Here is a 16503-nt window from a genome sequence, read left to right as displayed (position 1 = left end):
TCAAGTGGCCTTTGCCTGAAGATCCAAACTTTAACTTCTCCTTCACCAGCCTTGAGAAAAGAGGAAAGAGTAGAAGGGCATCATTTCTTCAACCACTCCCTTTAAAGACACTTCCCCAAAGTTGTATGTTCTAATTTTCCTTGTGTCTCATTGAGTAGAACTTAAGTCACATAGCTATATCTAGCTGCAAGGAGCTAGGAAAGGTAGTTTTTGTTCCAAGTGACCAGTGCTTATTTAGCGCATGGTGACTCTGTTACTGAGGAAGAAGGGAAGGATATTGATAACAATCAGCAGACTGTCAGGCTCTATTGGAATGTCCTGAATGATCTGAAAAGAAATGAAGCACATTTGCCTTTAGCAAAGGCAGTATCTGTCTGCCTCTGTAAATAGGGTTTGATTGAGACAGCATTTAGCAGCTGCTTTCCTGCTGCAGTGGTCGAGTTGAGTAGTTACCATGGAGACACTATGGATGGCAAAGCCTAAAGTATTTACTATCTGATCCTTTATGGACAAAGTTTGCTGATCCTGATGTGCTGCCTCAATCACATTTTCTTTCTCATCTGCTCCCTCACCAAGGTGATTAAATTTAGAGGCTGCTACTGAAGTTGTTGGTACTAAGCCTAGGAAAATACGCTCTACTTCTGACTCAACCGCACCTAAATAAACATTTAAGTTTTATCCTTGACACTTTACTAACCAGTTGGCATTAAGAAAGTACAGAATGCATGAAAGTGAGCTAGTTTGGTCATCAGCTGCAATGCTGGCTATTTTTTTTTTTTTAAGCTAATGAAACTTTATTGAACAATATTTGGGAAAAAACACAGGGAGAAAAAAGATAAATCTCCAAATCACCCATATACAACAGAAACACAAAGATGCTATACACTATTCCTTTCAGATCCACCCTGGCCCTCCACTAGGTAGACCACTGACATTTGACTTCAGTAAACACCCTGGTTTGAGTCACCCTCATGATCTGGGTTTTATGAGGTGATAGTCCTGTTGGACTTTGGGCTGGTCAGATGACCGTTCTACTGCTGTGGTTTGTCCTGGGCACTGTGTTTATCGTTAAGTGCATTCTTGAGAAAGGTGGCCAGGATGGTGAAAACTTTGGAAAGGAAAACAGATGGTACAGTAGTTAACTGATCACCTACTATGTTTTACAAACATTATTGCAGTTAGATGTTGTGAACCATTTCACAAAGAAGTAGAAATTTGGGGAAATGAAGCAATTTGTTAGGAGGTAGAACTGAGATTTAAATCTGGCTTTGTTTGACTCTAAAACTGATGCTCTCTGATATGGAGCAGTGAAGGGGATTCTTATATCCATGAAGACTAAATCAGATGACTCCTGGGGTTCTTCAGAATTTACATTTTCTATAGTTGTTGAAAAGTGAACTATTAATCCAAATTTCATACCAAAGGTTCTCTGATTAGGACTGTGGCCATTTACTTATTAGTCCTAATATCAGACAAACAAAATTCACCATCATACACATTGTCCTTCATTGTAATCTAAGCAGCCATGTCACCCAACTAAGATTTCACCTCACTGCTATAGTTCAATGACGGTCCTGGGGGATGAATTTTTGGTTTGTTTTTAGAACTTGACATAACTATTTAGTGTTCACCACTGTATTTTGGGTGCTTTATAGGAGCTTAGTAAGTATTTGTTGAAAACTTAGTTATGGTGGCTTAACCAGGAAGGAAAACTTCTAAGATTTTTATAAATGGCATTTTCTTGTGGTCATACCTCATCTTCAGTCTCATGGATTTGATCCTTTGTAAGGCTCTGCTATCCTTGATCATAACAAGAACTGTTTTCTATTAAGTATCCACTGTGTATGCACTCTTCTAAGTGTTTTATGTACATTGTTTCATTGAATTTGAAAACAATCATATGAGAATTATCCAACTTTTACAATGAGTGAGGGAGCCTGGATTCATTAATTTGTTATATGGTTTTTAAGCACTCATCGTATGTCAAGCATTGTGCTGGGAAAAAGGGACACAGTCGTAACAAGACATAGTCTCTGTTGCAGGGGATCTTACAGCCTGGTTGGGTAAATAAGGCAAGCAGTATTGTGCTTCCCACACAATACAGTAAATACAGGATTTTCTGTACTTACTGTATTGGAAGAAGATGATGGAAGAGGGCACTTAACCCTTCCATTCATGGCTTAAGCAGTGACCAGAAGCATGAATATAAGTTAGTCAAATGAAGAAGGGAAGAAACTGTCAAAGACAAGGAACAGCAAAGGCCTAGACTAGAACATAGGTTGTTATAGTGCTTCTGTCAACACACTGCGCTGTTTCTGGATAAACAGTATGATATGAAAGATCTAGTATAGTGAGAGTTAAAATCTAAAGACTTGTTTCAAATCAAATAGGAAATGTAAAAAATACCTGAATGAAAATGAAAACCCTACAATCTAAAACCTATGGATGCAGGAAAAGCAGTTCTTAGAGGGAAGTTTATAGCAATACAATCTTAACTCAAGAACCAAGAAAAATCTCAAACGACCCAAGTTTACACCTAAAGCAACTATAGAAAGAAGGACAAACAAAACCCAAAGTTAGTAGAAGAGAAATCATAAAATCAGAGTAGAAATAAATAAGAGACTAAAAGAACAATGTCAATGTATGGCAAAACAAATACAATATTGTAAAGTTAAAAAATAGAAAATAAACTAATTTAAAATTAATAAGATTCACATAAAAAAAGAACAATAGAAAAGGCTGATGAAATTAAAAGCTGGTTCTTTTTTTTTGTTATTTTATTTTTGGTGGCATTGGGTCTTCATTGCTACACGCAGACTTTTTCTACTTGCAGAGAGCAAGGGCTTCTCTCTAGCTGCCGTGCCTAGGATTCTCATTGCAGTGGCTTTTCTTGTTATGGAGCCTGGGCTCTAGGTACAGAGGCTTCAGTGTTGTGGCCCTGGGCTTAGTTGCTCGTTAGCTTGTGGAATCTTCCTGGACCAGGGATTGAACCCATCTGGGCCCCCTGCATTGACAGGCGGACTCTTACCAACTGTACCACCAGTGAAGTTCCTAAAAGCTGATCCTTTGAAAAAGTAAACAAAATCGATAAATCTTTAGCCAGACTCACCAAGAAAAATGGGATGAGGGAGTGCGGCAAAACTCCATGGCAGCTTGTGTCAAGCAAGTCTTTCAGTGTCATTTTTCTAACATCATTTGCTCATCCTGTATCTCTTTTCACATTCTGGTAATTCTCACAATATTTAAGACTTTTTCATTATTATATTTGTTATAGTCATTTGTGATCAGTGATCTTTAATGTAACTATTGCAAAAATATTATAGCTTGCTGAAGTCTCTGATAATGGTTAGCATTTTTTAACAAAAATTGTTTTTAAATTAAGGTACTTCTATTGTCTTAGACACAGTGCTGTTGCTCATTTAGTAATCGCCGGTGTAGTATAAACATGACTTTTATGTGTGTGGGGAAAGAAAAAAATTTGCATGCCTAACTTTATTGTGATATTTGCTTTATATGTGGTGGTCTGAAACTGAACCCACGCTTTTCTGAAGTATGCCTGTAATTGCAGTTCACATTGTAAGGATTAAATGCGCTCAAGTAAGGAAACACCCCTCACACCTGGTAGAGTACACATAGATGGTGCTTTTTGTACCTTTTCATTAATGAGTCCGTAGTCTCCTGATGAATATCTGAACTGAGGCTTCCTAAGGCTTGTGGGCATAAAAAGATACAGGGAGGAAACACTGGGACACAGAATGTTTTGAGCAGGGCTAGAAAATTTCTATTTTTGTTTGTATAATAGTTCAGATTTCCTGTAGCTAGTTGGGTTGCATCTTGTTTTGTGCAACTCAGAGTGATTGCTACGGTGCAAGGATGGTAGAATGACTTAACACTTGGGAACGGTCAGCTAATGTATAGTCAGCTGTTCTCTGTAGTGTAAGAGAAGGCAGTAGATGTCTGTCTGTAGATGATATGGTTCCAAAGTGGAATGATTCAGGGCCATCTTTTTTTTTTCTTTTCTAATTTTAATTGGAGGCTAATTACTTTACAATATTGTGGTAGTTTTTGCCATACATTCATATGAATCAGCCATGAGTGTACATGTGTTCCCCATCCTTAACCCCTCTCCCACCTCCCTCCCCATCCCATCCTTCAGGGTCAACACAGTGCACCAGCCCTGAGCACCCTGCCTCATGCATCAAACCTGGACTGGCGATCTGTTTCACATATGATAATATACATATTTCAGTGCTATTCTCTCAAATCATCATTTCACATATGATAATATACATATTTCAATGCTATTCTCTCAAATCACCCCACCCTTGCCTGGCCATCTTTTCCAAGATAGATGTTAGTGGTGCAAAAAGGGAGAGACCAGCTGGCCACCAAAATAGCATTTTACAGGTGTGGTTAGCTAGTACAGGGTCTTGCTGTTTATTGTGATAGATTTCCACACATGAGCAGGCTCTCCAGGATCAGCTCAAACCACCAGAACTCAGAGACAATAGTGTAAGCCACAGACCCCAATTTATTCAGTCACTTTGGAAATAATTCACTCTTCACCCCTTTCTGGGGCATCTCCTTTTTGGTATCAAGATCCTCAGGAGGCAGCACTAGCTATCAGAAAGTTGCCCAAGATAAGAGGGAGGGACTTAGTCCAGTGGACAGTTTTGTACAGGCTGCTCTGAAACCTGATGTATTATGGCAGCCCTGAAAGAGTTAACTTCTCTCATTAGCCAAATCTTTAGGTTTCCCACAGTTCCAATTACTATATGAAATCTTGATATGGACCTTAAAAAACCAGGGAGCTTTTCTATGAATTTTCTTGAGATGGATTGTTAATTCTAAGTATGGTATGGTTAAGTAGTTTTTAGAGTTACAGTATGGCTGCCATTGGTAATGAAGACTGTAAAACATTCTTGTTCAGTTTAGTGAGAGAGAAAGAGAGAGCATGAGGGATTCAGAGACCACCGTCAAACCTGCTTCAGGTTTCAAATATGAGTCCTTCCAGGGAATTTCCTGGGGGTCCCAGTGGTTAGGGCTCCATGCTTCCACTGCAGGAGGTACAGGTTTGATCCCTGGTGAGGATCTAAGATTGCTGCATGCCATACATCGCAGCCAAAAAAAATAAATAAATAAATCCTTTCCTTCCAAGTAGGACTGATAAGGTCATATAACCAGGGAGATGACAACATACCAATTGGTTCAATGCAGTTGGACTCTACCTAGAACTAGGTTTGGGGACATCTCTTGAACAAAATCAGGGTTCACTTAGTAGGAAGGAGGAAGGGTTCACATCAGTAGGAACAAGTAGAGCATAAATTAGGTAGGCAGCCAATAGAGCCAGCTACAATACTTAAAAAAATTTTTTTCTGATGATATAAAACATATACACATAAAACATATATATATATGTGTTCTATACATAAAACATATATAAGAAACATATATAAAACTTGTCCATTGTATAAAACATTTGGAAAATAAAGCATAGTTGGGAGAAGGCACTAAAAACACCCTAATTCCTCTATCCAGAAAACAATTTGCTGAATTATTCTTATGTGTGTGTATATGTGTATATATACATGTGTATATATAGTTTTTATATAATTGAGATCATATACCTTATTACCATATTTTAACGCTTGTAGAATATTCCATTGACTGGATGTACAGTAATTTATTTAATAATTCCTCTACCATTGAATATTTAAATAATTACTGGGGTTTACTATAATAGTCCACACAACAGTGAATATTGAAGAGCATAAAACATTTCATTTCTGTTGAATATTTCCCTGCTCAGGATAAAACTACTTATCAAATTATTTGATTATATGTGTGCCTTTTGTAACGTATTAACAGTTTTACTTTCCAGAAGAGTTATGTCAATTTAAACTGCTATCAAAATGTAAGTGAACCAGTTTCATTATAACCACTTCAGCCCTGGGTTCTGTCATTTAATTTTTTTTTAACCAATTTACCAGGTATAAAATGGTAAATGCTTTTGACATGATCTTTAATTGGTGTCATTATCCTTATTCTCTGTTTGACTTGGGGTTTTATTTACGGCAGGGATCTGCAGAGGCTTGGAGAACTTCAGTCTGAATTGGCAGGAGTAGCTGACTTCTCTGCTACCTATCTTAGGTGTCAGCTTCTTCTCATCAAGGTCGGTTTGAATCCCTTTTGTTCTCGAATATGATACTAAGAATGCGCTTTAATGGATTCAGCAGTGTTTGAGGCCATAAGTGAAAAAATATATGGTCTTACACCACTGCTTAACAATGGGGAAATTATGTACTCTGAAGTATAATTACATTTGTCTCTAATTGAAGAATTGTTAACTCATATAGGAATTTTAATTTTTTAGTTTGGGAGAATTCTTTTATTGTATAATTAGAGCAGATTGGATAATCGGTTGCATTAGAATCCCAAGGATTTTAACTTTTTTAATAATTTGATTAGCAAAGATCATATATAAACATATATGTATTTGTAATGCTAATTTCATTATGTCAAAGTCAAATTAGTCAAAGGTTGATTTCATTGCTCTTAAAAGGGCCAACTTGCTGGCATTTCATACTAGGTAGTTAGATTACATGTATATAAATGTATGTGTGTGTGTGTGTGTGTGTACCAAATTAGTGCCAAAATTAGTACCAAAAAGCTGTTTCATTTCACTGAGTTGAAAACCAATTAAATTAGCTCAATAGCTGTCAGCTTCTGCAGCAGAGTTCTGCTATTAATTCAGACTTCCTATTTAGGAGAGCCCTCTCACTTGATAAGACTTTACTTTGGCTTTAGTTCTAAGTGTTGTTAGTCTTCAAAGCTATTAGTGATATTTGACCAAAGTCAGAATAAATGGAGGTGTCAGAAATTATTAGCCACTATAAGATATGTGATTTTAAGGTGATATAGGTGTGTATATACATGTGAAGATGGATGTGAACGCTGAAGTAGGTTAGGATTTAAACAGTCGCAAATTGGCTAGATAGATTCATTCAAATATATATACCTGTGTAACCACCAGCACAGTTAAGATGTAGAACATTTCCATTACCCGCAAAAGTTCCTTTTTGTCCCTTTGCACAGTTATTTGGCTTTTCCAAGTTTCTATAAAACAAGACTAATAATAACTCTACCCAGGTAAGAATTGGTAGCAAGCAGCATGTGAAAACCCTTGGCCTGTTGTCTGGTACATGGTGAGTGCTATGTCAGCATTGGTCTTCTTCCTTCTTCCTTGGCTTGCTGTCTTCCAAATTGGAATACAAAAAGGCCTTTGAAAAGAATCTACTTTTCTTTAGTAGGAAAAGAGAAGAGATTACTAGTAAAAAGGACAAAGAACTATGGTTTTTACTCAATGTCATGGAGCAGAAGGTGGGTAGGTAAGGGATGCAGACTTAGAATCCATGGCTGGCAAGTGGTTGGTAATAAAGGAAGAGCTAAATAAATTGTGGTACATCTACTCAACAGTATATTCTGTAGCAATAATAATGACCTAGTGATCGAACCTGCGCCTCTTAGGTCTCCCGCATTGGCAGGCGGGTTCTTTACCACTAGCTAACAAAATATGATATAACGTTATGTACCCAAATGCTTTCCAGGTGGTGCTAGTGGTAAAGAACCCACCTGCCAATGCGGGAGACCTAAGAGGCGCATATTCGATCCCTAGGTCAGGAAGATCCCATAGAGGAGGAAATGGCAATCCACTTCAGTATTCTTGCCTGGAAAATTCCACGGACAGAGGAGCCTGGTGGGCTACAGTCCATAGGGTTGCAAAGAGTCAGACATGACTGAAGTAAATTAGCACACACACACCCCAAAAAGCATACAAAATTACTCTGATTTCTGCCTACAACTACATAAAAGACATGTATATGAGAAATTATTGGAAGCAAATATTCGAAAACAATAGCTCTGTTAGTGAGTATGATTTAGTAGTATAATTTAAAAATTTCTATGTTTATACTCCAGACTTGCCACTGTCTGATAGTCACTGGGTACATGTAACTATTGAGCACTTTAAATGTTCATATTGAGATGTGCTGTAAGTGTAAATACACACTGGATTTCTTAGACTTATGAAAAAAATGTGTAATTTTTAAAATATTGAGTAATTAGTAATTTTTAAAATATTGATTGCATAATAATATATACTGGGTTAAATAAACTGTATTGTTAAATTAATTTCAACTGTCTCTTTTTATTTTTTTTGTTATTGTTATTTTTCTGTCTTTTTTTTAATTTCGAAGCTGTAACTACCAGAAAATGTAAAATCACACCCATGGCTTATGTTATATTTCTTTTGGACAGTGTAAGTCTAGGTTTTCTGAACTGTCATTATGTCTATAATTAAGAAGGACTGTGAAAATAAGAGACTATAGCAGAGGTTTAGATGAGATGCCATATGGATGGATAGGAGAGGAGAGAGATGAAAAGTAAAATTCGTGGCTCTAAGTGATGGTTTTGAATACAGAGAGTTAGAGAGCGAGGAATCTAGGAAAGCTACTTGATTTTTTGTTTGAGTATGTTGGTCAGGTGATGGGGCTGTTCACAGATAGTGAGCATAGAGCAAAGAAAAAGGAATCAAGTCAAGGAAGAAGGGTTTGGGCTGTCAGGGTAGTCCATGGGCTTTGAGATAGGAGGTCCCAGAGCCTCAGAAGCCTAGCTTGCCTGGACATTGTGATGAGGACTTATGTCTCCTGCACTCTGCTTGCAAGCTATGGTCTGGAGCATGGAGTCTTTGGGCTATGAATTGAATGGGGAGGATTGCATTTGGCCCAAATCATTGGTCTCTACTTTGGCTTAAAAGAGTAAGACTGAGAGGAAGTCTTGATCACAGTAAATTTTCAAAGCAAAACAAACACTTAAGTCTCAAATGATATGGCAGTCTTTTTGACCTCTGTGTTCTGTCCTCTGCTGACTTGCTAGGCCCTGCAGGAAAAGCTATGGAATGTGGCCGCCCCTTTATATTTGAAGCAGAGTGATTTGGCCTCAGCAGCAGCAAAACAGGTAAGCTTATTGAGACCTTCTCAGATAGGTATTTGTCCAGAAATTGTGTTGTCTAAGTTAGAGTCAGAGGACTTCACAAGGCTCTACTGTGGCTCCCTACTTTTACCTGTGACAAAAGTTAGTGATAACAAGGAGCAGCATATTTAGGGGACACAGCACTGGCTTTCAAGTCAGGGGGCTTCGGTTCTGTTTCCATGCCTGCCTCTAATTTGCTGGGTGATAAAGAGCAGGTTACTTAATCTCCCTGATTTCTAAGATTTCTTTTGTATTCTAAAATATTATTAATTTGTATTTCAGAAATGAGGGCTTCCCTGTTGGCTCAGTGGTAAAGAATCCACCTGCCAATGAAGGCGATGCGGGTTTGATCCCTGGGTTGGGAAGATCCCTTGGAGAAGGAAATGGCAACCTACTCCAGTATTCTTATGTGGGCAATCCCATGGACAGAGGAACTTGGTGGGCTATAGGAGCCTGGTAGCCATGGGATTGCAAAAGAGTTGGACACAATTTAGTGACTAAACAACAATAAATTTCAGATATGCTAAAATTGAATAATAATATCATGAATTTTTCATCTGAAAATGTAGCTGAACTCATTTCAAGGTTGTTTATATTTTCAGCCTGTACCATCTCTCTCATTTTTTTAACCATCTCTTGAATATTGAAAGGTCCTTATGTTTCTCCTCAGTTCATTAAGTAGAATTTAATTTTACTTGCCTTAAGTGTCTTTCTAGTTTTGAGCAATTTCCCTTCATTTTTGGGTAATGGCATTTGGAAACTCTTCTGGGTCATGTCTTCCTAATAGTAAGTTTGCATATGACTAATTATGACGCAGTAGGAAGATAATGATGGTGACTATGACTGTTACATTATAGTTCACTAAATGATTTCAAGTCTGTTTTACTTAATCCTCGTAATAATCCCATTAGGTGGAACTTCCTGGCAGTCCAGTGGTTAGGACTCTCTGCTTTGACTGAAGAGGGCACGGGTTCAGTCCCTAGTCACAGAACTAAGATCCTGAAAGCTGCATGGCACAGCCACACACACAAATCCCATTAGGTAGCAATAAGTAGTGAGTCCATTTTACAGATGAAACAGCACTCAGCAAGGTTATAATCAGAGAGCTATAGGTAGTAAATCAAGGACTTGACCTCAGATCCTCTGATACCCAGAGTCTGTTTTCTTTCTACTACTCTGCTTGATCTCTAATCTAGTCCTCTCTCAGACCTGCCATGTGGCTTGTAGGGGAGTAGAACTTAATAAGTACAGACTGGAGATGGAGATGGGCCATGTTGGGAGGGATGGGACCAGGGAGCAGTATTCTGGAAGAAAGAGAAAGGAATTATCATTGTTATGTGACAGTTGGGCTTCCCTGGTGGCTCAGATGTAAAGAGTCTGACTGCAAGATGGGAAACTTAGGTTCGATCCTTGGATCAAGAAGATCTCCTGGAGAAGGAAATGGCAACCCACTCCAGTATTCTTGCCTGGAAAACCCCATGGATGGAGGAGCCTGGTGGGCTATAGTTCATAGGTCACAAGAGTCAGACATGACTGAGTGACTAATACTTCACTTTCATGTGACAGTTACTGTATTAAGCACCTTCCATGCCCCATTTAATCCTTTAAATTTTATTATGTTGGTGCTGTGTCTTCTGCTTTTACAGTTAAGGAAACAGAAGCACCAAGTCATTAGGAAATACATCTTACTGTCAGTTGTAGGAGAACCTGGAGTCATTTCTCTGACTCAGTGCCTTCAAAAAGCACAGAAGGGAAAGAGAAACATCATTAGAGGGGAGTAGCTACCTTGGATAAAATAGAACAAGAGCTTAAGATGCACTGGACTTGAGCTGAATTCACGGATACTGTTTTCCGCACTGATTCCCTCCCTAAAATCCATCTGACAGACCCAGCTCATGGAGCAGACTAAATGACTAACAGCTGGGTAATGGTTCCTGACACTAAATTCTTGAGGGCCTTTCTTGAAGTTTACGTTTCTATACATATCCATTTGCTGCCATGCACAGTGAATTTGCTTTAGAGTTATAAGCAGTGCTTTACAGTTTTTTCAGTGTGTAAACTTTCATATATTTATGTCATCAACTGAATGATATTACCAGATGAGTTTGTTGTTTTAATTGACAAAATAATTTATTCTCTTTTTACGACTTACTAATTTCTTTCAACATGTATATTAATTTCTCTCAAGTTATATCAATTTCTGTCAACATAGGCACTTAAAAATCTCAGTTCAGAATTAAAGCATAGGCCTTAAAAAAAAAAACTCTGGTCAGATCTGGTTTCACTTAGAATTCTGTGCTGCTGTTTTCCTTATAGATCATGGAAGAAACCTACAAAATGGAGTTCATGTATAGTGGCGTGGAGAACAAGCAGGTGGTGATTATCCATCACATGAGGCTGCAGGCCAAAGCCTTGCAACTTATAGTAACAGCACGGACTGCTCGAGGGTAAGATGTGTGGTTGGCAAAAAAACGGTGGCCCAGTCCTTTTAAAGATACCTAAAAATGCATTCAGAGATCTCACCAAGGTTAATGATGTGTGAAATTATATTTAGGAAAGATTACCTAAGGGATGGACTTCCCTGGTGGCTCAGACAGTAAAAGTTCCGTCTGCAATGCAAGAGACCTGGGTTTGATCCCTGGGTCAGGAAGAACCCCTGGAGAAGAAAATGGCAACCCACTCCAGTATTCTTGCCTGGGAAATCCCATGGACAGAGGAGTCTGGTGGGCTACAGTCCATGGGGTCACAGAGAATTAGGCACGACTGAGTGACTAATACTTTCAGTGTTACTTTTCACCTAAGGGATATTGCAAGCTCTTCATTTCTTCAGATATTCCAAATTCCATTCTTAGATCAGATTAGATCCCTGGCAAAACACCTCATTGGCTCTCCATTGCCTACAGCAGAACGTAAGATTTCACCTGGCAACAAGGTGTTCTATATGATCCCTGATAGATTTCTTTAAGAATTTAGTGCCTGAACCATATTTTTTTCTCTTCTGAAGCGGCTAGTGCTTTGTCTTAGGCAGTAAAGTCAAATTTCGAGACTCTGATGCAGTGAGATTACTTTGTTCAAATCTTGACCTTTCTACTTACTCATTGTTTGATTAGATACAGGATTTTTTTTTTTTCTTTTAGCCTCTCAGTGCCTTGTTTCCCTACTTGTAAAATGAGAATGATGACAGCATCTATTTCGTAAGGTTTCCATGAAGAATCAGTCAGTTCAGTTGCTCAGTCATGTCCGACTCTTTGCGACCCCATGGACTGCAGCACACCAGGCTTCCCTGTCCATCACCAACTCCCAGAGTTTACTTGGACTCAAGTCCATCAAGTCGGTGATGACATCAACCATCTCATCCTCTGTCGTTCCCTTCCCCTCTCGCCTTCAATCTTTCCCAGCATCAGGGTCTTTTCCAATGAGTCAGTTCTTCACAGCAGGTGGCCAAAGTATTGGAGTTTCAGCTTCAGCATCAGTCCTTCCAATGAATATTCAGGACTGATTTTCTTTAGGATGGACTGGCTGGATTTCCTTACAGTCCAGGGGACTCTCAAGAGTCTTTTCCAACACCACAGTTCAAAAACATCAATTCTTTGGCACTCAGCTTTCTTTATAGTCCAACTCGCACATACATACATGACTACCGGAAAAACCATAGCTTTGACAAGACAGACTTCTGTTGGCAAAGTAATGACTCTGCTTTTTACTATGCTGTCTAGGATGGTCATAGCTTTTCTTCCAAGGAGCAAGCGTCTTTTAATTTCATGGCTGCAGTCACCATCTGCAGTGATTTTGGAGCCCCCAAAAATAGTCTGTCACTGTTTCCACTGTTTCCCCATCTATTTCCCATGAAGTGGTGGGACCAGATGCCATGATCTTAGTTTTCTGAATGTTGAGCTTTAAGCCAGCTTTTTCACTCTCCTGTTTCACTTTCATCACGACACTCTTTAGTTCTTTTTTGCTTTCTGCCATAGGGTGGTGACAATCTGGATTTCTGAGGTTATTGGTATTTCTCCTGGCAATCTTGATTCCAGCTTGTGCTTCATCCAGCCCAGCGTTTCTCATGATGTACTCTGCATATAAGTTAAATAAGCAGGGTGACGATATACAGCCTTGATGTACTCCTTTCCCGATTTGGAACCAGTCTGTTGTTCCATATCCAGTTCTACCTGTTGCTTCCTGACCTGCATACAGATTTCTCAAGAGGCAGGTCAGGTGGTCTGGTATTCCCATCTCTTTCAGAATTTTCCAGTTTGTTGTGATCCACACAGTCAAAGACTTTGACATAGTCAATAAAGCAGAAGTACACGCTTCTCTGGAACTCTCTTGCTTTTTCGATGATCCAGCGGATGTTGGTAATTTGATCTCTGGTTCCTCTGCCTTTTCTAAATCCAGCTTGAACATCTGGAAGTTCTCAGTTCACGTACTTGTTGAAGCCTGGCTTGAAGAATTTTGAGCATTACTTTGCTAGTGTGTGAGATGAGTGTAATTGTGCAGTAGTTTGAGCATTCTTTAGCATTGCCTTTCTTTGGGATTGGAATGAAAGCTGACCTTTTCCAGTCCTGTGGCCACTGCTGAGTTTTCCAAATTTGCTGGCATATTGAGGGCAGCACTTTCACAGCATCATCTTTTAGGATTTGAAATAGTTCAACTGGAATTCCATCACCTCCACTAGCTTTGTTGGTAGTGATACTTCCTAAGGCCCACTTGGCTTAGCATTCCAGGATGTCTGGCTCTAGGTAAGTGATCACACCATCGTGATTATCTGGGTCATGAAGATCTTTTTTGTATAGTTCTTCTGTGTATTCTTGCCACTTCTTCTTAGTATCTTCTGCCATGAAGAATGAATGGGGTAAAATGTGTAAAAGCACTAACATGGTACTTGTTACATAGTTCATTATAATGGTAGCTGTTAGGCTTTCTGAGACTGAGAATAGCTATGTTGCTATATTTCATTGATTCTGAAATGTTCATTTCAAAATTTTAACTTCTCTGAATTCAGATATTTTGATGGTGTGCTATAGTTTGATTGAACGTGTTTTTTGTTTCTTGGTGTTTCATAAAATAAAGGTGCATCTTATGAATGATGGCACCATAGATTTAGTATAATGTGTACTTAGGAAACTTGTTAGCAGACAGAAGACACATCTGATGCTTGGTCCGCTAGTTGTGTTAGCCTAAAAATCATGTAGAGAAACAAATATATGAGTGTTTATGTAAGCACCTAGAAACACATTAGGAAGAACATTCTGAGTGTTGTTTTATTTCTTTGCTTATCTTGATGGTGACCAGATAAGGCCAGGTAGTGGGTTAATCTTAGAGATAGCCATACATTCATTTAGCAAATGTTAAATCCCTGCTATGTGCCAGTGGTAGCTGAGAAAAGATAAGTGCTTGTGATAGCATCTACACTTTTTTATTTAAAGAAAATGGATCTCCTTTTCAGTTTATATACAATTATTGTAAACACTTAAATATTGCAGTTTAAGTGAACATTCTGTCCTCTGGTAATCTACCCCTTATAAAACACTCGACTATACATTTAGATTATAAATATGTGTGTTTAATATAGATTGAATCATAATACAGTTGTCTGTTATGCTTTATTTTTACTTCGTCCAACAATATATTTCATGTTTCCATGTCATTAATAATATTCCAACATCTTTTGTCTTTACTCATGGTTTTTTTTTTTTGGCTATGCTGCTGCTTTGTGGCATATAAAATCTTAGTTTCCTGACCAGGAATCAAACCCGGGCCGCCTGCTTTGGACCACCAGTGAAAGTCCTTCATACTATATTATTTTATATTTTCCATTTGTACACATTCCTGCTTCTTTTTCTTTTTCCTTGATTTTTGCTGGATTGATTGTTCTGTTTCTCTCTTCCAGGGGTTTGAAAAGTTTTATGCTATTCAAATTTTAACCTATTCAAATGAGACAGTAGAATATAATAATGGTTCAAAGGGCTGGGGTGCCTCATGGCTTAGATTCAGATCTTAACTCCACCATTTGCAAACTTAGTAACCTTGGGCAAAGTACTTAAGAATGTCTCTGTTTCTTTCCTGTAAGTTAAACTGGGACAATGATAGTACCTGGATCTCTGTCATAGATTTATTGTAAGGATTATTGAATTATTATGTGTAAAGCCCTTAAAATACTGCTGGACACATTAAGAATAAACATTTGATAAATGTTATCTCTTTTCAGTTATATAGATAGTATTTTTAATCTTATATTTTTAATAAATTGATTGACCTTATATTAGCATTAAAACTAGAATTTATGATCACCGTTATCAGGACCACATCTAATCAAAATACAAGTTTAAGTATACTTTTATTTGCTAATTTCACATTGTTAAATAATTTAGAGTTTAGTTTCAGATTATCCTTTTTTTAAATTGTAGCTGATTTACAGTGTTAGTTTCAGGTATAGAGCTGATGATTCACTATTTTTACAGATTATACTTCATTAAAAGTTATTACAAGATAATGGCTATAGTTTCCTGTGCTATACAATATATTGAATTATGGTTTTTCATGTACGTCCTATTTTATGAATTCTTTCTTAAAATCTCCATTAATCTTTATAAGTACATTGTCAAAATGATTTAGCTCCAACTTGCCCACCTCTGCTGTTTTTGTACTACAATTGTCTTTTTTTTAAAAATTATTTATTTGGCTGTTTGGTCTTAGTTGCTACATGCAGGATCTTTAAATTCTAGCATGTGGGATCTAGTTCCCTCATCAGGGATGGAACCCAGCCCTCCTACACTGGACCACCAGAGAAGGCCCCACAGTTGCCTTTTACAATTCTCTGTTCTAATTCACTGTGTATCTGACTGGCACACATTCACTAGTAATTGTTTTTCAGAATAAGTGCATAAGTAGTGTACTCATTGAGACTTTGCATATCTAAAACTTTGTTTTGCTCTCGTATGTGAATGGAGTTCTTTCAGAACTAAATATTGCTAATTTGCCTTTTAGTATTTGATATTACAGACATTTAGGTAGGACGTCTGATGTCTGTCTCCTTCTCTGTCCTTTATAGTTAGCTTATTTTTCTCAAAGCTGTAAACTTTTCTTTTTAGAATTCAGAAATTCCTCCAGCATATGTCTAGGTGTTTTCTTTTCTTGTTCTTACTGACCTTTAGTGGGACTTTGAGTCTTAGCTCTGTTTTATCTCAGAATTATTTTCCCTTCTATCATTTCTTTAATTACTTCTTCCATCCACTTCAGTCTGTCATACTGGATATTGTTTCATCTGGCTCTATTTTTCCTACATTGTATCTTTTCTCTCATAATTTCAGTTTCTTTTTCTACTTTATTTTCTAAGTAAATTTCTCAGCATTCTCTTTTAATTTGCCATTTTAGTTTCCATCATTTTTCCTTCTAGTGTTCACTTGTTGAATTGATTTCAGTATTATTGTTTATTTCTGTACCTTTTTTAAACAGTTTTTCTTGCTTTATCATTGC

The 16503-nt window shown here is 37.8% G+C and overlaps 1 protein-coding gene across 5 annotated transcripts in view; it reads left to right on the top strand.

The window, feature by feature from the left end:
* The window catches only part of INTS4 (integrator complex subunit 4), a 110935-nt gene that overhangs the window by 78109 nt on the left and 16323 nt on the right, over positions 1 to 16503 (top strand). For all 5 annotated transcript variants that reach the window (XR_014067786.1, XM_081537478.1, XM_081537477.1 and 2 more), the window contains 3 exons: positions 6079 to 6172; positions 8935 to 9015; positions 11347 to 11477. Coding sequence is in view for 4 of the 5 variants with exons in the window: in XM_081537478.1 (XP_081393604.1) it covers positions 6079 to 6172; positions 8935 to 9015; positions 11347 to 11477 (306 nt within the window). In the remaining variant the exon portion in view is untranslated. The remainder of the gene's footprint in view (positions 1 to 6078; positions 6173 to 8934; positions 9016 to 11346; positions 11478 to 16503) is intronic.

The sequence above is a fragment of the Giraffa tippelskirchi genome, chromosome 10 (assembly GCF_054371585.1).
Source record: "Giraffa tippelskirchi isolate mGirTip1 chromosome 10, T2T-mGirTip1v1.2.pri, whole genome shotgun sequence".
NCBI lineage: Eukaryota > Metazoa > Chordata > Mammalia > Artiodactyla > Giraffidae > Giraffa > Giraffa tippelskirchi.
This window is presented reverse-complemented; position numbering and strand designations above follow the sequence as displayed.